Source organism: Megascapheus bottae, unplaced genomic scaffold, assembly GCF_031878675.1.
Source record: "Megascapheus bottae isolate mThoBot1 unplaced genomic scaffold, mThoBot2.hap1 HAP1_SCAFFOLD_77, whole genome shotgun sequence".
Taxonomy (NCBI): Eukaryota; Metazoa; Chordata; class Mammalia; order Rodentia; family Geomyidae; genus Megascapheus; species Megascapheus bottae.
In genome coordinates, this window is record NW_028327771.1 from 157,586 (window position 1) to 179,921 (window position 22,336).

Consider the following 22,336-nt stretch of genomic DNA (forward strand, 5'->3'; position numbering starts at 1 on the left):
TTGTATGTTAAACTTGTCATTTAAAAGATGATGTAAAAATCAACGTTAATAAATTCTTTTTTTTAAAAAAGAAAAGGTTAAAAAAAAATTAATGGGTTGTCAGCCTGACAAAATGAGTATGCTCAGGAAAACAACCAGGGAATCATTGGGAGAATTCACCGAAGTCAGGCCTTAGGTTTAGCTTCTTTAACCAGTTTGTGCAGAAATTTGCAGGCAACCCAGCAGGAGGTGTGACATTCCATTGGAGTTACTGAGAGATGAAACTGCTGCCACATATTCTGTTCTGCCTGATTCTACCACCACCCCACAGCCGTTTCCTGAGAGGACTGGAACCAAAAACTCTTGGTGATGGGACATTCTGTGCTAAACTCAAAGTCCCCTAGTTGGTTCCAGCCATTATGGTGACTCTGGATGGGTGAATTTTCCATCCAGTGCTGAACAGCCTAGACGAGGGAGATGCTAAATGGGTATGAGGACTATGGGCCCCCCAGAGGAACCCTAATCCCCACCTGAGGGATATGCATCTACCGTTGACCGGTGTAGAGCATTTGCATGAGGTGCAGCTAAGACTGCGAGGAGACAGCCTAAACAGCCCTCAGTCTCGGGGTCTCCTGAGGGACACGCCCAATAGCATGGAGGTTGGCATCTATGAAAACCATTCCCCCGCAAAAAGATGCTTGGCCTCAGCAGAAAGACAGATACATGAGCCAGTGGGTCTTGCTTCTTCCTCAACATGGCCGCCATTCTAGGAATCAGGGCCTCTGTCCCCCCTCTCAGGTTAATGCCTACCATAATTCAGATATTGCCTAAATCCTTGCCCCTCACTTATTTCAAGATGACGGGAGGAGATTGGGGACATTCTCCCCCTCCCTGAATTCTTACTGTAAGAATGTGCTTGCATCTTGTAAGTAGGTCACTAAGCAACACATGCCTGCTTGCGTTGATATGCAAACATCCTACTACTGGCCTCTACCCCAAGCAAACATCCTACTACCGGACCCCCTCCCCCGAGCAGTTCCTATACCTCAATCCCTCTCCTGAAGAGGCATATAAACCCTTGTGTGAAAAATAAAATTGGCAGCTTGATCAGGATGCTTGTCTTGCTGCCTTCTTCATGTCTCCTGTCCCTTTCATTCCTCCCTCTAGGTTCTTGGCCCTAGTTGATGTCCCGCTGGATGGGACACTCTTTCACTTTGGAATATTTATAATTAATTGGGGATAAGTGTTTTCTATCTGGGTTGGCTTCAAACCACAATCCTCAGTTCTCAGCCTCCTAAGTAGCTAGGATAACCAACGTGACCCCAGGGTGTGTGACCTTTTCCTCAGTTCAAATGGCCCCTCTTCCTTTAGCCTTTCCTCCAAGATCTGGTCTCAGAGTCCACAATGAAGTTTTTCCTTTCAACCTTGCCTATTTCACATTAACATGAAGCATGTCTGATTGGGTTTTCATCTTGCCTTGTTTTGGTGTCTCTTAATTTCATGGATCAAACACTATCATCAGAAAGATTTCTGATGGAAACATGGCTTTTGCTGCACTCTCCTCTCCCTTGTTCCAGTTGTCCAACTGCTTTCTACTGATATCCTCTAGCAATAAGCCACTGAAATTCACAAGTACAATGTACTAAGCCTTTATTTTCCTCACATTTAAACAATTTACATCACACAAAGGAATTTCATCCTTGAAAAATACAGACAAAGCTGGGCTCAGTGGCTTCCATAGTAACCATAGCTCCTTAGTGTCTGAGATCTGAGGATCAAGGTTCAAAGCCAGCCTGGGCACAAAAGGACCCGAGACTCTTATCTCCATCTAACCTCCAGAAAACAGGAAGTGGGGCTTGGCTCAAGGGTACTGCAGAGCTTAGGGACAACACCCAGGAACAGGGGTAGGGTCGTAGCCTTGAGCTGAAGAGTTCAGGTACCACTCACAGGTTGGGCTGGAAACCCATGATCCCCCCATGCACCCACTGACAAAATGCAGACAAAATGAAGTGAAAATTCTCTGTCTCACCTTCTTCTACATGTTTAGGTTTCTAGCTCTAAATAAATAACCTCTTTCACTATTTTTCAAGGCCAGCCTGTGTAAAGAGAGACTTCATCTAGGAAAAGAGTAGAGCGGCCCAAGCCTGTAGTCCCACTTGTGGGAAGACTGAGATGGAGAACCCAGGGGAAAACTTTGGAGAACTGGGTGGTCTGTGCCAGTCTTTCCAGCAATATTGGGAAGTCTAAACTAGACAGTCTGATTTCTTGGAAACAGCACCAACTTGGCAGTTGCTAGAGGAGTCTAGTAGAAGAACAAGTTCTCCAAACCTGTTCTATGTCCATGGAGATTCAGGTGTGAGTGTCAAACAAGGGCAGTCAGGGGAATCCAAGTGCTGCCCTCTAGGAACCTTGTCTGTACTACCTAAACCTGGCCTGCAACAGAGTCTAACTTTTGTATTTGCAACTAGCAGAGTTTGAAGTCTGGGTCTTGAACCTGCTCAGCTTGTCTAGCTGACACTTTATCACTTGAGGCATGCCCCCATTTTGCTTTTTTTGGTTGCAATTGGAGACTCAGAGTGGCTTGGGATGGCTTCAAACTGTGGTCCTCCACATGTCAGCCTTCTCAGTAAGGAGGCTTTTAGGTAAAGAGCCTTGAGAACCCCTGCATTGTAGTTGGTTTTTTTTAAATCTAAGCACTTATTTGTCTTTTCTGCTCACAACCCCAGCTGAATGCTAGCATATGACCTGGCCAAAGGTGGCAACAAATAAAATAAGGCATCCTGATGGAGAAGATAGTGAGGAGATGCTTAGAGGAGGAGGAAAGAGAGAAAAGACTATAGTTCTGAGAAGAAAGGGCCGCTGGAAGGACTGGCCAAGAAAATGAGGCAGGGCCAGCAATGCTGAGATGAACCATGAAGGAGAAATGAGTCTGAGAAAGAAGGACTCTACTGGGTTCTTTAATCTTCTCTTCTATGAAAAAAATCTATCCTAGGTTGAGACAAGAACATCGAGAACAGAACGCAAGGGGTAGAACCTCCCCTCAAGTGGAAATGGGCAAGGGAATAAGAGATGCATCTAAGGAGAGCTCAAGAGGGAGAAGGTCACATGCATTGACACTTAGCTGTGATGTAGGATCATTTGCATAACATAAGCCAAACCCTCCCAAATAGTGGATTGCACATCCTCTTGTCTTCTCCTTCCTTTCTAAAGCACTTACCTTGGATGGAGTAAATCACAAATTTCACAATTTTAAGAGGTTTTTTCACTGGCATTTTCCAGTTCAATACATTCTTCAAGATGTCAAAGTAGTGGACATAGCGACTCTGTAAAGCAACAAAAGCCTCCACTTTAGTGGGAATGCCAGATGTAAAGTCAGTATCCTAATCTTCTTCTCTTTTTCAGCTTGTGAACAGCAGTAAGAAAGGAAGACAACATTTAGGGCTGGGAGTTTGGCCTAGTGGTTAAAGTGCTTGCCTAGCATGCATGAAGACCCGGGTTCGATTCCTCGGTACCACATACACAGAAAAAAGCCGGAAGTGGTGCTGAGGCTCAAGTGGTAGAGCTCTAACCTTGAGAAAGTCCAAGGACAGTGCTCAGGCCCTGAGCTCAAGCCCATGACTGGCAAAAAAAAAAGAAAGGAAGACAACATTGAGAATGAGCCCTTACATTATCAACATTCTTATGTATTTTCCTCATTGTGGAAAAAGAGCCCAGCTGAGACTTGCAGACAGTAACATGGAAAGAAGAAGCCCTTGCTTCTAGGCTTGCTTATGACCATGAGAACAGTGAAGGTGCTGAAACAGCAATGACAAAATCTGTTGTCATGCACTAGAGAAAGGACTATGGTTTGGGAGATAGTTCCTCATCAGGAGGAATGACATCTCCACTTAGCTGCACTAGATGATTCTGTACCATTAGTGAGGGGTCCTCTACAGAGAAGAGATTCTTTATCTGCCCTTTTCTCCAATATGTTTTTTTTTTGGTAAGGGAACCTTTCAATACTCTGGCTCCTAGCAAGTTGCTCAAAGAGGATTTCTTAGAATTCTCTTTGAGAAACTCCAGATGTCTGATGATGAACCAACTGAGAAGAGTTCATAAAGTGAACTGCCACATTTCCAATTAGCAAAAGCACTTGTACTGCATGCGAGTGGCTGATGTCTGTAATCCAAGCTACTCAGGAGGCAGAAGCTGAGAGGACTGAAGAATAATGCCAGCCAGGGCTGAAAACTTTGAGATAATCCATCTCTATATACTTAGCCAGAAGTTGAGCTAGAGATCTAGCTCACCTGGTAAAGTGCCACTTGTGAAGAGTTCAAGCCTACTGAGCACCAGGCCACTGAGTTTAAGCCCCAGGGTGGGCAAACAATGAAAGGGCAATAGTGAGAAAGATGCCTGAAAATGCAATAGGGCAATGCAAGATGCAATAGGGCAGTGCTGTACCACTTCGCATCTCCAACTCAGGCTGTTTTGGTTCTTCATTAGAACTAAGAATGAAAGGATTTCCTGCCAGGGCTGGCTTTGGAACACCATTCTCAAATCTCAGCCTGTATCTAGAAATACAGACAGGTGCCAGTCATCAGTGTCGGGTAGATGCTTTGCAGTTGTTGGATTTTTTTTTAAGAGTGCATATGTTGGGTGTCATGCCAAACTTCTTGTGAGGTAAAAGGACCTGATGAATAGAATTTCCTTCAAAGTAATCCTGGTTGAGGAAAGAAGAGTAGGAAGGGTGACCCAGGGTTTGAGAAGAGTGGGGAAGGAATAAACAAAGCATGACTGTAGGTTGGGATGATGATTGTAGAATGCACTGTATGGTTCCATCTTTGTGTGTTAGAATTTGGATATGAAATGTGCACTTAAAAGGCTCATAGGTGGAAGGCTTGATCCCCAGTATACCAGCAGCATTCAGAGGTGGGTATGGGGAAGTAATTATATTTTGAGGCTTTTGCCTTTATCCACAGATTCATTTGTTGAGGGCTTCCTAAATTTAAAGCATTAGTAGGAGGTGGGGAAAATGTTAGGAGTTGGGGCCTCATGAAACCAAAGAAGTCACTGGAAGGATGGATTATGTCGCAAACCCTTCCTTCTCCTCAGCTTCCTGGGAACCTTGAGGTGAGCAATCCTTCTCCACAATACCCGCCTCCTTGACATGATTGTTCAGTGTCAGTGTAGGCCCAAAGCAATGGGATCAAGTGGCCTTAAAGGAAATCCTGAAACTGTGAGCCCAAATGAATCTTTCCCCACTTTAAGTTCTTTGGTCAGTTATTTTTTTTTATAGTGACCAACACTCCAATCCAATATAATTGGGATTTTTCATATTTTCATAATAAAGTATTATCAGAGGAAAATAGGACAACAGTGGATAGTTTAAACAATGTTAAGAATATGGAATGAAAGAATATGATAATGTCTGCTGGAACAAGATTTGTAAAATACTTATTTTCCCAGTTCATTCTGTTTTCTTCTTTCATACTCCCATTATCTCTGTGTGTCTTTATCTCTCATTCTTGGTCTGAGGATCTCTCATTCTTTCTCTTCTCTGCACTCTTCTTTCCCCTACACTGGGGTCATCACAAAACCATCCTGGCAGTGTTCTAAAGACCTTGAATTGCTCATTGCCTTAGCAAAAACTGGTGAAGGATCCAATCTCTCTTTCTAGGGAAACCAATGGCTAGTAGATCATCTACTAGCCAGAGATCATCTTCAGGCATCAGAAAACCTTAGATATTTGACCTTCCTTTTTGGGAGGGGACTCAATTCCAGAAGCTGTAGGGAATAAAGAATAAGAAATGGAATGTGTGATGCTCTGTTGAGAACTGTTGGGAGCCAGAGTGGAATCAAACTGTACCTTGATTTGCATCAGACAATTGCTTTATTGTCTTATGGTTTTCTGGCCTTATTCTGTTTAAATGACCTGAGATTTACCATATGAATGTAACACCTGGAAGTTCCCTGGTTTCAAGAAGGGATATAAGCCTTGAGTTGAGGATAAACGGGGCTGCAGTCTTTACCTGGGCTGCAGACCTACCAACCCCATGTGTTTGTCTCTCTGCTATTTTTTCCAGTCCCTGCCCCGTATTTCAGGAACTCCAATTTGCTGCTTGTAGGCCCCGGCAGAGAACCAAGCCAAGTAGCCTATGAGGCTACAGATGTGGGCCTCCAAAGATCAGGAAATGGTTAGGAGTCACAAGTCCTCTGCCATCATTGATTGTTAAAGAAGGGTTACAGATGCGACCAGGCTAAATGTGCCACTAACATCTCCCCATAAATAACTTTTTGTGAAAAGAGAAACTTACTTGGGAAGGAGTTTCTACACCTTGAAAGTGACTGCTCACATTCCTGTCAGTTCTGCGCTCCCCGAAGTACTCAAGGCTGTCCTACAGAAAAGGGGTTAATACAATCAGTGCTTATCTGTCCTCTTTGGACAGAGCTACTTATGAACTTTCTTAGTTCCTAGATTTTTAAGTGGCTAAGATTACAGGCACAAGTCTACAATGCCCACCTTTCCTTTGATTCTTTTAAAAATTACTTTATTATTTTTTTGAAAGGTCTTTCTAGCTCCTTTGCCAAATTACTGATTAGCTCATTAGTTTTGGGGAGATGTTAATTTTTGAGCTTCTTGTATATTTTGGATATTAGGACTTTGTCAGATATATTGCTGGTAAAGATCTACCAGTCTGTTGGCTGTCTTTTTAGTTTAGCACCTATGTTCTTTGCTGTGTAGAAAATTTTTATTTTGATATAATCACATTTGTCAAGTCTCTCCTACTTTCTGTGGCCTTGCCACTATTTCCAAAAAGTTCCTGCCTATGCCTATCAGATCTAATATTTCTCCTACTCCAACTTGCAATAGTTTCAATGTTTCAGGCCTGACTTTGAGGTCTTTAAATTCATTTGAGTTGATATTGGTGCATGGTGATAAACAAGGATCCAATTTTAATTTTCTACATATGGAAGTCCTAATACCAATTATTGAAAAGACTATTTTTCCATCACACATTTTTATTGTGCCTAATTTCTTTATATATATATAGATATATTTATTAAGATGCTGGAGGGGATGTGGCCAGGAGGGATCATTATTACACAGTTGGTGGGAGTGCAAACTCATTCAAGCATTATGGCAGCTCCTCAAAAGACTAAACATAGAGTTCCCCTATGACCCAGCAATTCCACTACTTGGCATTTACCCAACCGTCCAGAAACAAGGACATACTAAAGCCACTAGCACAACGATGTTCACTGCAGCACTATTTACCATAGCAAAGATATGGAACCAACTCTGATACCCTTCGATTGATGAGTGGATCAACAAGATGTGGTATTTTTACACAATAGAATTCTATGCTGCTGTCAGAAAAAATGACATCACTCCATTTGGAAGGAAATGGAAAGACTTAGAAAAAATCATATTAAGTGAAGTAAGTCAGACTCAAAGGAACATATACTCAATGGTTTCACCTATTTGTCATAATCAGTAGAAACCTTGGGCTCTCCTAGCAGCGATTTGCAATAGAGCAAAACCTAGATACATAAGGACATACAGTATGTCGCTAAATGAAAGGACCTATAGGAAATAGAAACAAAAGCCATAAAATGAGTGATTGTTGTCCTTAATGTACTATGTTATCTCCCATTTCTTTTGCTGTCCCTTGGTTATCTCATACTTTTATAGTATTTCACTTTGTTATCTGATATATTGTATATATGCCTATTTGGTTATTTGAAATTGGATAGGAAAGGGGCAAAAACAAGATGAGGGTGGGAGTGGGGGGAGGGAAATGGGGACCAAGACTTGAGAAAGGGTATCAATGTATGTGAAGTAATGCACCTTCTATCTGGCGAAAGTAATGTAACCCTCCTATTAAGTACAATAAAAAATATTTTTTAAAACTCAGTATAAAGGCGTTGTACAGAGAGGCTACAATTACATAAGTCAGTTAATGAGGACATAGCTTTTTAGAAAACGTTGATTCTTATTTCTTAAATATGGAATTACAAAGTCATGTGTATATCCTACAACATTAAAGAAATGGTAGGAAGGAAGTAGTGGGTGGAGATGAGATGGAGGGAGGAGAATGATGAACGAGTGACCTTACTCACAATGCACTGAATTCTCAAACTGCTTTTTTGAATGGCAACTACTTATAGATGGTAAAAAATATACCTTAAAATGCTGTTCTTCTTAGTAATTCTGAATTTGGACATTCCCTCACATTTGTGTCTCACTGCTCTCACTATAGGCTTGGCCCAGAACAAGAATACAAGGGTACAAGTCCAGTAAATAACTGCATATTAAACAAGGCTGCATTAATCCAGGCTTTCACTTTCACTTAATCACCATGAGCTAAGCATTTCCTTAATATTGTACCATGAATGCTTCAGAACTAGCAAATTCAATACATATAAAAGACTAAGTATCAAAACCTTTTTCCTACCTTTGCGGTTAAAAACGTGCCAGTGGCAAGAAGTAGAATAGATATCATTGTGCCTGTTCGTCCTAGAAAAGAGCAGAAATGAGTTCAAGAAACCTTTGTTCCAGTGTAAAAATACACTCACAAATACTCATTTGGTATTGGTACTGTTTCTTCTGAAGTGTTGCTGTCTCAAAATTTCCAATTGAGAAATATTAAGACTTTATTTTTCATTAATGTAATGAAAAGAACGCTGGTCCTCATGTATAATTCCAGATTCCCAGGTGGGAAGATCAGGATGGTTGTGATTCCAACCAGCTTAGGCAAAATAAACAGGACCTCATTCTCAACCAGCAAGATGGGCCGGGTGCTTCACATCTACAGCCCTCATTGGGTGGGAGACATAGAAATGGGTTTCAGACTGATGCCAGCTCAGGAAAATGTAGGAGGTACTTTATCTAAAAAAAGCATTGAAGCAAAACAGAGCTGGGCATATACCTGAAGTGGGAGAATGCTGGCCAAGCATGTGCCAGGTGCTGAGTGCAAATGCAAGCAGGAACCCACATTACCAACTAGAATTGTAGTCCCTATGTAATTGCATTATTTGAATTGTATTGTGAACATTTGCAAACATAAGAATGTAGAGAGACAAGCATAATGAATACGCATATTCCTATTCCTCAGATTATATAATTCTAAGTATTTTGCTGTAGTGTTCTTGCTTACTTTCTACCTCAGCTTACATGCCTGCTTTTCTCTCTTCTCCCTCTCTCTTTGCCTCTGCCTGTGTGTGTGTGTGTGTGTGTGTGTGACAGTGTTTTGTAGCAAATACTTTGACAATTATAGCAAATCCTTGACTTCTTCCTGCTTCAAATCTCTCATCCTCTAAGTCTCTTCTGTTACCTTCTACTTATATCTTAGTTTTGTCCTACAAAATTTAAGTTTGAAAATATGTTCTTTTCTCTTTCTATATTCATCCTTATAATCTAATTTTTAACATACCCTTTCACCTGAAAAGTACACATTTTAAATCTAGTCTTTATACATTTTATTCCACTGGAGGAAGAACAGATTTATTATCTTCATGTACAGAGAAATCAACATTGCGCATCTAACCCAGCTTAGTAGCCAGTTCCTTAGCCTTTGCCTTTTCCAGCTTGCCAATTTGAGTCACATATTTTGGACTGAGGACGTGCCTTCCCAGTGAGGATGGATCTCATCGTGAGCTTCAACTCATGAACTCCTTTGGCTTCTTTTGATCAAGAGAAGGTACTCTACCAATTCAGTCATATTATCTCTACTTCTAGCCTTTTGTTTGTTAAACAGAGACAACCATCTTAGGGATTTTTTTTTGCCTGGGTTGCCACAAATCTCACATTCCTGAGTAGCATGGGTTACCAGTGCCTGGTTGAAACTTTCACAAGGGCAAAAACAAAGTATCTTAAATGCCAAGTGAGAAGTCATTCATGTTGAGGTCTGGTTCTCAGAAGTTATGCAAATGGCTAATTGATACCTAAAGAAATGTTCAACTTCTTTAACCATAAAGAAAATACAAATAGAATCTGTGCTGATTTCATCACACCAAGGCAGAATGGAAGTCATAAAAAAAACAATAGCAAAGGCTGGCAAGTATGGAGCAGAAAGGTGAGAATGAACTGTATTAGTATACTGTTGGTTGGTTTGAAATTAGTCTATCCACTAGAGAAATCAGTATGGAGGGTCTTCTTCAAAACACTAATCATAGACTTACTTTGTAAGTTTTATAGGTCTTATAAGTTACAAGGTAACTTCTCATTTTATAGAATATCTTGTTTGTGACTTTGGATGTGGTGAGCTCTGTGTGTGTGTGCTGTGTGTGTGTGCTGTGTGTGTGTGTGTGTGTTTCATGCGTTTTACTACAGAAAAATCTCAAACCAACAATTTAATGGTACAACTTAAAATGCTGGAAAAAGAGTACCAAACCCAACCAAAATCTAGTAGAAGGAAACAAATTATTAAAAGTAAAGCAGAATCAAATGAATTAAGAATCCAAAAAACCCCAGAATCCACAAACAAGGAGTTGGTTCTTGGAAAAAATTAACAAAACTGACAGACCCTTACCAAATCAGATCAAAAAATGAAGGGAGAACACCTAAATAAACAAAATTATAGACAAGAAGGGCAATATAACAACAGAAATTACCAATATCCAGAGCATCCCAAGGGATTACTTGTCAAATCTTCATGCCAACAAATTTGAAAATCTAGAAGAGATGGACGAATTTCCAGCAAATATTGAAATAACCAAACTGAACCATGAAGATCTAAATCTACTAAACAGACCCACTTCAAGTAATGAAATAGAAAAAGCAATAAGAGTCTATAGGATTCTTTAAATACAGAATCATGTCATCTGCAAAGTGGGATAGACTATACTCCCAAGCTCCTTGAGCTGATTCAAAACTTAGGAAGAGTAGCAGGCTATAAAATCAACCCTCAAAAATCAACTGCCTTCCTTTACGCCAACAGTGAGAGGAACGAGGCAATAATCAGGAAAGAAACTCCTTTCACAATAGCTTCAAAAAAAATAAAGTACCTATGTTGTCTCTCATCTCCTTTGCTGTCCCTTGGTTATCTCATATTGGTATAGTATCTCACTTTGTTATCTGATATATTGAATTTATTTGTATTTGGATATTTGAAATTTGATAGGGAAGGAGGGAAAACCAAGACAGGTGGGGGTGTTGGGGGGGAGGGAAACGGGTACCAAGACATGTGAAAGGGTATCAATGTATGTGAATTAATGCACCTTCTATCTGGCAAATATCATGTAACCCTTTTACTAATTACAATAAAAAAAATAAAAAATGAAAAAATAAAGTACCTAGGAATTAGCTTAACTAAGAATGTAAAGGACCTTTTTGACGAAAACTTTAAAACTCTAAAAAAGGAAATTAAAGCAGAACTAAGGAAATGGAAAAACCTCCCATGCTCCTGGATTGGAAGAATCAACATTATGAAAATGACAATCTTGCCAAGAGCTATCTACAAATTCAACGCAATACCCATCAATATCCCAATGTCATTCTTTAAAGAAATAGAAAACGCAATCCAAAATTTCATATGGAATAATAAAAGACCCCGTATAGCAAAAACACTTCTTAGCAGAAAGAACAGCGCTGGAGGAATTTCATTTCCAAACTTTAGACTCTATTACAGAGCTATAATTCTCAAAACAGCTTGGTACTGGCACAGGAACAGGCCTGAAGACCAATGGAATAGAACTGAGGACCCAGATATTAAACCACAGACCTATGGCCACCTAATCTTTGACAAGGGAGCCAAAAAATAGAACGGAAGAAAGACAGCCTCTTCAACGAGTTGTGCTGGCAGAACTGGTTAAGCACCTGCAGAAAACTAAAGCTGGATCCTTCGTTGTCACCTTGCACTAGAATTAACTCCAAATGGATCAAAGACCTGGAGGTAAAAGCTGACACACTGAAAATATTACAGGAAGGAATAGGAGATACACTAGGCCTCCTTGGCACAGGTCGAAACTTTCTTAATAAGGACCAAGAATCACAACAAATCAGAGAAAGGCTGGATAAGTGGGACTGCATTAAACTGCAGAGCTTTTGTATGGCAAAGGACATAGCTAGTAAACTAATCAGGAAGCCTACAGAGTGGGAGAAGATCTTCACCAACCAAACAACGGACAAAGGCCTCATATCTAAAATATATCAACAACTCAAAAAATTGAATCACTCCAAAACTAATCTCCAAAGTAACAACCACCCCATTAAAAAAATGGGCCAAAGACTTAAAGAGAGTCTTCTCTGAAGAAGAAACAAAAATGGCCTATGGATACATGAAGAAATGCTCAACATCTCTGGTCATAAAAGAAATGCAAATCAAAACAACTCTAAGATTCCACCTCACTCCAGTTAGAATGGCCAGGATCAGGAAAACGAATAACAACAGATGCGAGAGGGGATGTGGCCAGGAGGGATCACTACTACACTGTTGGTGGGAGTGCAAACTCGTTCAACCACTATGGAAAGCAGTGTGGCAGTGCCTCAAAAGGCTAAACATAGAACTCCCCTTTGACCCAGCAATTCCACTACTTGGCATTTACCCAACCATCCAGAAACAAGGACATACTAAATCCACTAGCACAACAATGTTCATTGCAGCACTATTCACCATAGCAAAGATATGGAACCAACCCAGATGTCCCTCAGTTGATGAGTGGATCAACAAGTTGTGGTATTTGTACACAATGGAATTCTATGCTGCTGTCAGAAAGAATGACATCACCCCATTTGTTAGGAAATGGAAAGACTTAGAAAAAGTCATATTAAGTGAAGTAAGCCAGACTCAAAGGAACTTAGGCTCAATGGTTTCCCTCATTCGTCATAACCAGTAGAAACCTTGGGCTCTACTAGCAGAGATCTGCAATAGAGCAAAATCTTGATACATAAGGACATATAATGTGAAGCTAATTGAAAGGACCTCCAGGATAGTGAAACAAAAGCCATATAATGAATGATTGTTGTCCTTAATGTACTATGTTGTCTCTCATCTCCTTTGCTGTCCCTTGTTATCTCATATTGGTATAGTATCTCACTTTGTTATCTGATATATTGAATTTATTTGTATTTGGATATTTGAAATTTGATAGGAAAGGGGGGAAAACCAAGACGGGAGGGGGTGTGGGGGGGAGGGAAACGGGTACCAAGACATGTGAAAGGGTATCAATGTATGTGAATTAATGCACCTTCTATCTGGCAAATATCATGTAACCCTTTTACTAATTACAATAAAAAACAACAACAAAAAAAGCAATAAGAGACCTCTCATCCAAGAATAGCCCAGGACCTGAAGGATTCATAGCTGAAATCTATAAGGCCTTCAAAGAAGAGCTCACACCAATACTCCCCAAAATCTTCAATGAAGTTAAAAGTGAAGGCTCTCTACCAAACCCATTCTATGAAACCAGCTTAACCCTCATGTCAAAACGAGACAGGAACTCATCAAAGAAAGAGAACCAGAGACCCAGTTCTTTAATAAATATTGATGCAAAACTGCTCAACAAAATATTGGCCAATCAACTTCAACAACTCATCAAAAAATTATACACTGTGATCAAACAGGACTGATCACCGGGATCCAAAGCTGGTTCAATACATGCTAGTGGGTTAATATAATTCATCACATCAAAAGTAGCAAGGACAACAATCACATGATCATCTAAATAGATGTAGACAAGGCATTTAACAACATCCAACACCCCTTGATGCAAAAAGTTCTGGAGAAAGTAGGAATCATGGAACATTCCTCAGTATAATCTTACACGACCACCCTACAAACTAGCATAAAAGAAAATGGAGAAAAGGTAAAGCCATTTCCTCTGAAATCAGGAATGATACAAGCATGCCCACTTTCTCCACTCCTGTTCAATACAGTATTAGAATTCCTAGCCAGAGCAATAAGGCAAGAGCCAAACATAAAGGAAGTTGAAATAGGGAAGGAGGAAGTGAAACTTTCTCTCTTTGTAGATGACATGATTCTTTTTTTCCATACATCTTTTATTGTAATTGATAGAAGGGTTACATTATATTTATCAGATAAAAAGTGCATTACTTCACAAACTTTGATACCATTCTCATGTCATGGTCCCCATTTCCCTCCCCCATTCCCCCATTCATCTTGATTTCCTCCCTTCCCTATCCAATTTCAAATGACCAGTTAAGTATATATAAAATATATCAGATAACAAGGTGAAATATTGTAATAATATGAGATAACCAAGGGACAGCAAAAGAGATGAGACATAACATGGTACATTAAGGACAACAATCACTCATTATATGGCTTTTGTTTCTACATCCTGGAGGTGCTTACTAGATTTTGTTCTATTGTAAATCTCTGCTAGGAGAGCCCAAGGTTTCTACTGATTATGACAAATGAGGGAAACCATTGAGCATATGTTCCTTTGAGTCTGGCTTACTTCACTTAATATGATTTTTTCTAAGTCTTTCCATTACCTTACAAGTGGGACAATGTCATTATTTCTGACCTCAGCATAGAATTCCCTTGTGTATAAACACCACATCATCTTGTTGATCCACTCATCAACTGAGGGACATCTGGGTTGGTTCCATATCTTTGCTATGGTAAATAGTGCTGCGATGAACATTGTTGGGTTCGTGGATTTAGTATGTCCTTGTTTCTGGACAATTGGGTAAATGCCAAGTGGTGGAATTGCTGGATCATGGGGTGATCTATGTTTAGTCTTTTGAGGAGCTGCCAAACTGCTTTCCATAGTGGTTGAACAAGTTTGCACTCCCAATAACAGTGTAGTAGTGATCCCTCCTGGCCACATCCCCTCCAGCATCAGTTGTTATTAGGTTCTTGATCATGGCCATTGTAACTAGAGTGAGGTAGAATTTTAGAATTGTTTTGATTTGCATTTCTTTTATGACCAGAGATATTGAGCATTTCTTCATGTGTCTATAGGCCATTGTTATTTCTTCTTCAGAGAAGACTCTCTTTAAGTCTTTGGCCCATCTTTTAATGGGATGGTTGTTAATTTGGAGATTAGTTTTGGAGTCATTCAATTTTTTTAGCTGCTGATATATTTTAGATTTGAGGTCCCCAAAATACAAAACAAAACAAAACAAAATTAAACTAAATCATAGACAAGAATGCAAATATCACAGCAGAAATTACCAAGGTACAGAACATCATAATGGAATACATCTCTAACTTTATGCCAACAAATTTGAGAATCTAGAAGAGATGAATGAATTTCTCGCCAATATTAGCATACCCAAGCTGAACCAAGAAGACCTAGTCCAAATAAACGGACCTATGTCAAGTCCCGAAATAGAAATGGCAATAAGAGACCTCCCATCCAAGAAAAGCCCAGGGCCAGATGAATTCACAGCTGAATTCTATGAGGCCAGCAGAACAGAGCTCACACCAATACTCCTCAAGCTCTTCAATGAAATTGAAAGTGAACACTCTTCTGCCAAACTCATTGTACAAAGCCACCCTAACCCTCATCCCAAAACCAGATAGGGACTCATCAAAGAAAGACTCATCTCTTTGATGAATATTGATGCAAAACTGCTCAACAAAATACTGGCCAACCATCTTCAGCAACTCCTCAAAAAATTATACACTACGAAAAAAAATTATACACTATGCTCAAACAGGATTCAGCACAGGGGTGCAAAGCTGGTTCAATAGACGCAAGTAAATTCCTATAATTCAACACATCAACAGGAGCAAGGGCCAGAATTCCATGATTGTCTCAACAGATGCAGAAGAGGCATTTGACAAGATCCAACACCCCTTTATGCTAGAAGCTCTGGAGAAACTAGGAATCCATGGAACATTCCTCAGTATAATAAAGGCTGTGTATGACAACCCCCCAGCTAGCATTATACTTAGTGGTGAAAAGCTAAAGCCATTTCCACTAAATTCAGGAATGAGACAAGGATGCCCACTCTCTCCACTTCTCTTTAACATAGTATAGAATTCCTAGCCAGAGCAATAAGAAAAGAAGCAAGTAGAAAGGGGATCCAAACAGGAAAGAGGAAGTGAAACTTGCCCTCTTTGCAAATGACACGATTCTTTATTTAAAGAAATCTATAGATTCTACTTGCAAGTTGCTTGAGCTGATTTGAAACTTTGGCAAGGTAGCAGGGTATAAAATTAACCCTCAAAAATTAACAGCCTTCCTGTATACCAGCAATGAGGGGATTGGGGCAGCAATCAGGAAAGCAACTCCATTTGCAATAGCCTCAAGGAAAATAAAATACATAGGAATTAATTAACTAAGAATGTAAAGGACATTTATAATGCAAACTTTAAAAACCTGAAAAATGAAATTTAAGCAGATCTGAAGAAATGGATAAACTTCCCAGGCTCCTGAACTGGAAGAATTAACAACATGAAAATGGCAATCCTGCCAAGGGCTATGTACAAATTCAATGCAATAATCATCAATAGCCCAATGTCATTCTTTAATGAAATTGAAGAAGAAATCCACAATATCATATGGAATAATAAAAGACCCTATATAGCAGAAAGAGCAACTCTGAAGGAATATCCATATCAAATTTCAGACTCTATTACAAAGTTACAGTAATCAAAACAACTTGATACAGGCACAAGAATAGGGCAGAGGACCAATGGAATCAAATTGAAGGCCCAAAAATCAACGCACAAACCTATGGCCACTTAATCTTTGATAAGGGAGCCCAAAAAATAGAATGGAAGAAAGACAGCCTCGTCAACAAGTGATGCTGGCAGAACTGGTTCAGCACCTCCAGAAAATTAAAGTTGGTACCTTCTATGTCACCCTATACTAGGATTAGTTCCAAATGGATCTTAAAAACTTTACAAGAAGGAATGGGAGATACACTAAGTCCCCCTGGCACAGGTCGAAGCTTTCTTAATAAAGACCAAACAAGCACAAAAAATTAAATATAGCTAGGACAGAGGGGAATGCATTAAATTGTAGAGCTTCTGTAGGTCAAAGGACATAGGTAGCAGGTTAAATAGAAAGCTCACAGAGTAAGAGAAGATCTTCACTAATCATACAACAGACAAAGGCCTCATATCTAAAATATACCTATAGCTAAAAAAAATGAATCATTCCAAAATTAAGCTCCAAAGAAATAACCATCCTATAAAAAGATTGGCCAAGACTTAGAGTCTTCTCGGAAGAAGAAATAAGAATGGCCTATAGACACATGAAGAAATGCTCAACCTCTCTAACCATAAAAGAACTGCAAATCAAAACAACTTTGAGATTCCACCACACTCCAGTTAGAATGGCCATGATCAAGAAATGCAATAACTACAGATGCTGGCTGGGATGTGGCCAGAAGGGATCATTACTACACTGTTGGTGGGAGTGCAAACTCGTTCAACCACTATGGAAGGCAGTGTGGCAGTTCCTCAAAAGGCTAAACATAGATCACCCCATGACCCAGCAATTCCACGACTTGGCATTTACCTAATAGTCCAGAAACAAGGACATACTAAAGCCACTAGCACAACAATGTTCATTGCCACAATATTTACCATAGCAAAGGTATGCAACCAACCCATATGCTCCTCAGGAGAGATTTAAACACTAAGATGTGGTATTTATACACAATGGAATTCTATGCCGCCATCAGAAAGAACGACATTACACGATTTGTAAGGAAATGCAAAAACTTGGAAAAAATCATATTAAGTGAAGTACTGAAAGAAACATAGGCTCAATGGATTCCCATTTGTAATAATTAGTACACATCTAGTTTGCCCCTAGCTGAGGAACACAGTAGCTCAAATTCTACACACATAATGCCATATAGGATGAGGCCAAATTAATGGACTACCAAGACATGGAAACAAGAGCTTAATTATAAGTGACTGTTATTGTAATGTATCATGTTCTTCTCTCTACTCTTGTGTTGCCCTTTGGTTAATCTCATATTGTTACAGTATCCCACTTTGTTACCTGGTATATTATCTAGATGTTTACTTGTGTATTTGATATAGGAGGGGAAAAATCAGGGGAGGGGTTGGGCAGAGGGAAATGGGGACAAAAACATGAGACGGGATATAGATGTGTGAGAAGTTTGGCACCTTCTATCTGGCAAATATAACTGTAACCCCTCTATACATTAAATTTTTAAAAATAAAGTAGATAATCAGCTGAGCAAAGAGGTATATGCTATGGAACCAGAGAATCTCCAAAATGGGTTAAGAAACAACACAAATAGCAAGACAATACATTAACCTTTCCTAAAGCAGGACAAAGAGGGAGGTATGGTGGCCATTTCTGCCATTCAGCACACAGAGGCAAGGGCAGGAAGATAACAAGCTTGAGACTATATAGGGAAATCCTGACTCAATCAAAACCAAACAAATGCTCACAAAACACAAAGCCAGCCAGCCGTAGTGGCTGTATTACTAGCTATTCAGATATAGACAATGGGGAGGTTTGTCATTCAAGGCAAGCCCAAATCTATACAAGAATTCTTCTCAAGTAAGAAGTAGAGCATCACAGTATGTATCCATGAACCCAAGTGTGTGAAAAAGTTAAAGAGGGTCACAGTCTAGGCCTTTCTGGATTCAGGATGAAAAGTGAGAACCAATGTGAATAATGACTAAAGCAAACAGGTATGAGGAATGTAAGTGGCTCCAGTAGTAAAGGGCCCCAGGACGTGTGAGGCCTTGGGTTCCGACCATATTAATGCCAAGAAACAATACAAAATCACCCCACACTCCCAAGAATCAAAAGGCAGTGTGGTAGGACACAGTACTTGGAAAGACATTTCTGAAAACGAAACCTTAAAGTGGCCAACAGATTTGTGAAACAATTCTCAATGTCACTAGGTAACAGGGAAGAGCATCTTAAAAGCCCAAGGCGAGAATGCATTTGTTAACTAGCTTCATTCAGCATTCCACATTGTATATAAATAGGAAAGTATTACATTTACATGATACATAAGTGCAGCACTGTCAGCTAAAGAAGAAAAAGGCATCACTGCAAATGAGATACAAATGCAATACCATCCTGAAGTTGAACACTGTTTGGGGGAGGCAGGTATACATGGGTAAACCAAAATGGAAGAAACCCATATAATCAGCAATTAAGGGAAGTAGCTCATTGTCCTCCCTTCTTTACATTAGTTTTTTCCTTTGTTCTTCCCTCCCCTTCTCTATTTTCCTTTTAGTATTCTTTGCTTCTTTCATCCTTTAAACACAATATTAATATGTTAGCAATGATGAATCTATCTGAGGAGTAGCAGTAGGTATCTTCCTACTGCCTGTCAATATTTATTCTCAACTATCTTTTTACAAAGGAGACAGAAAGGAAAGCATCATTACCTTTTCCACCTTTGCAGTGAATTATGATGATGTTGTGAGGATCCTTGGATAACCAGGCAATGACTTCTTTAGCAAATGAAACCATCTCTCTGGTTTAACAAAAATTTTTAGTTAATTAAAATTCATTCCCAAATTTCAAGCCCAGTGAATTTAGTGCTTTTCTGACGATCAGTGTGGCATCAGACTTACTCAAGAGTGGGGACATTGTGGTCCTCTATCATTATTCTATGCACACGGTGATGAAAATACTTAGGGTCATAAGACCGTTCGCCTGAAAGAAATGAGATATGTGTCAGAGCTGTATGCCTACTGACATGAAAGTTAGGAACGAAGTTTAAAATTTCTCTTAGGAATTCTTATCTCCTTTCCATTGTTCTAAAAGGATTTTTAACATCACCAGCACAAAGGTCCTGAGAGGAACACAGGCAGACCAGTGGACAAAAGAGCCAAAGAGACATGAAGGACGTTAGGGACAGATTCTTGTCCTTAAAGACTTTTTCATCCCAAGTAATTTAAAATCAACTCATGCTTCATATTCCTTACCTTTAACCTTCTAACAGAGTGATTATTCGATCTTCTAGACTGCATATCCTATCATCCTGCATTCTGCTTATTCTATCTTCTAGACTGCTTATTCTATCATACTACATAGGTACCACTAAGTAGAGGTTAATGGTGCTGTCTAAATGCTCAGTCCCTGAAAATATCATTAAATGTTTATTCTGACAATAAAATGCAATAAAAATGTACATAAAAATCATGATTGGGAAATCAGGGGACAGTGAAAGGGAGACAAAAACATGAGAAGGGGTATCACGGTTTGAGAAGTAATGTAACCATTACCTAAAAAAATCTAACTGCAACCCTTCTATACATTAACCCTAAATAAAGTACAAAAAAACCCCACACCACCATAAAAAAATCTAGACAGGTGTTAATGTCTAGACAGGAGAAAAACTGAAGACAGACACAGCAGAGAAACTGGGGGCACATTCTTCTCTTTCTTCTGTTTTCTTTTGTCGTTTCTCATCATGCGCCTTGTTCTCATCACCAACCCTTTCTGGTGGATCATAGAACGTACTTGCTGAATTGTCTGTGATACAATCTGGCATTAAAGGCAGGAAGAGTTGATTGAGCATAAGAGCAGATCTTTCCTGAGCACTTCCTCTGCAAGTCTGCCTCTTTGCTCTCACTGGCCCATCTATTTCTTAGGGAATGTTGTGCTGCCAAGCTCACTTTTCCTACTACACAGCACCAGCGCAATACAGAGATTTCTGATCTGACTTCTTACTACGTAATATTTACAATTAAATGAAAGATACCCAAGGTGACTTTCTTACATATCTACAGTAGCAAATATATTAAAGTGATATACATACTACAAAGGTTGTATACAAAATAATGCTCAGGATGTCTGGTGTTGAAGAAACGAGCCACTTCCTAAAAAAGATAAATACATTCATAAACTATATTGTTGAAGGCGGCTCCTTTGTACAACTACTTAAAGATACTAGTAAAACATGCTCTCTACTTTGGAAAACGCTTTTGTCACAGCTTTAATCTTCTGATTTTCTTCTTCTTCAAGTCTGCGAAATGCTTCTTTTGACCTAAGAGTATACACTAGCTCCCCCCTTGTTCTGAAGGACAAAGCAGCCAAACATTCATGCCTTCTAATCCTTGTCTATCTCCAGATAGACCCTCAGATTAAACAGGAAGGTGCTGGAGGCATTAAGGTAGGCATGTTAAATCTGTCCAAGTCTCAGTCTGAATGACCTGCCCTTAGCCTTTGTCTCTGGAGGCCTGGCCAGTGTTTATAGTTCTGGATTTTTCTCTTCAAGATGACAAGAAAAGGCATTGTGTTTGGAAAGCAGTCTGCCTTTTGCAGTTTTATAAATCCTGTTCTTCCTGGATCCCTAGATATCTATGAAGTGACTACAAGAGAGCATGGCTAAGATCAAGAACACATTGTATTTTCCAGCAAAAGTAGCTTTTACTTGACTTAGGGGCAAAGGGACATGGTCTGACTGCATACAGAAGTGGCCAGACTTGTTGATGCTTCCTCACTGTGTTTGTTTCTCCAGTAACTGTGGCTGTGTTCCACGCATCTGCACTCTGACCCTTTTCTTTCTATATTCAGTGTTGTTCAAAATACAATGCTGAAACCTTCTTCCCTTTGAAGGACAAGCAGGAACATATGACCTGATTAGCCTCCTCAGGAATTAAGTTTGTTCAGTGTTATGTTTATGATGTACAGATCAACACAAAGTACAATGTTTACCCTCATTGTTTTCAAACTCAAATATTTAAAGTCATATGAGCTATAAAATGTCCACTCAAAAACTTCCAGCTGCCAAATTTACATCTCTTCCTCCAGCTTTATTTTGTCATAGTTGCATGTTTTCCTTTCTACCAAATGGATTTGCAGAATATAATGCATTTCATGACACTTTGGAGCAGTATATAACACTATACTTTCTGTGCGTGCATTTTCCATAGATCCATAAATATTAATCCTATTTTTAAAAGAACAACCAGGGCACAAAACTAGAATTTCTTTTGCTGGTAGAAACTCAGTTACAAAAGACCTACCATATGATTCTTCTATGAGAAACTCAAGAAACATTAAAACTGATCTATGGCAATCAAAAATCAAAAGAACACTTTCAGTGTTTAAAAAGTGATTATAAATGCCAGAACATAGTCAACAATTTGATAGTGGTGTTCATTGCATGCCCTCATACATAATTGCGTTAACAGACAAATGTAAGATGAGGGCAATGTGGAGTCTGCATCAGTAAAGGTTTATTTACATAAGCATGCATTACATAATGATGGTTTTTCAGTTAAACACCAATTGTTTTTTTGTTGTTGTTGTTTTTTGCCAGTCCTGGGATTGAGCTCAGGACCTAAGCACTGTCCTAGGACTTTCTCAAGGCTAGAGCTCTACCACTTCAGCCTCAGCACCACTTCTGGCTTTTTTCTAGGTATGTGGTACCGTATTGTTCTTTATTGATACATACGGAAGAATAAATGTCATGCAGATTACTAAGTATCACATGAGATTTTGA

The 22,336-nt window shown here is 39.4% G+C and overlaps 1 protein-coding gene across 1 annotated transcript in view; it reads right to left on the minus strand.

Annotated features, from left to right (window-relative positions):
• Positions 1-22,336, minus strand: part of LOC150039217 (phosphatidylinositol 3,4,5-trisphosphate 3-phosphatase TPTE2-like) — a 34,549-nt gene that overhangs the window by 8,718 nt on the left and 3,495 nt on the right. The window contains exons 3-8 of the mRNA XM_090327916.1: positions 20,648-20,708; positions 19,458-19,539; positions 19,269-19,357; positions 8,415-8,476; positions 6,273-6,353; positions 3,197-3,302 (exon numbers count right to left, since the gene is read on the minus strand). Coding sequence (XP_090184042.1) covers positions 3,197-3,302; positions 6,273-6,353; positions 8,415-8,476; positions 19,269-19,357; positions 19,458-19,539; positions 20,648-20,708 — 481 coding nt within the window. The remainder of the gene's footprint in view (positions 1-3,196; positions 3,303-6,272; positions 6,354-8,414; positions 8,477-19,268; positions 19,358-19,457; positions 19,540-20,647; positions 20,709-22,336) is intronic.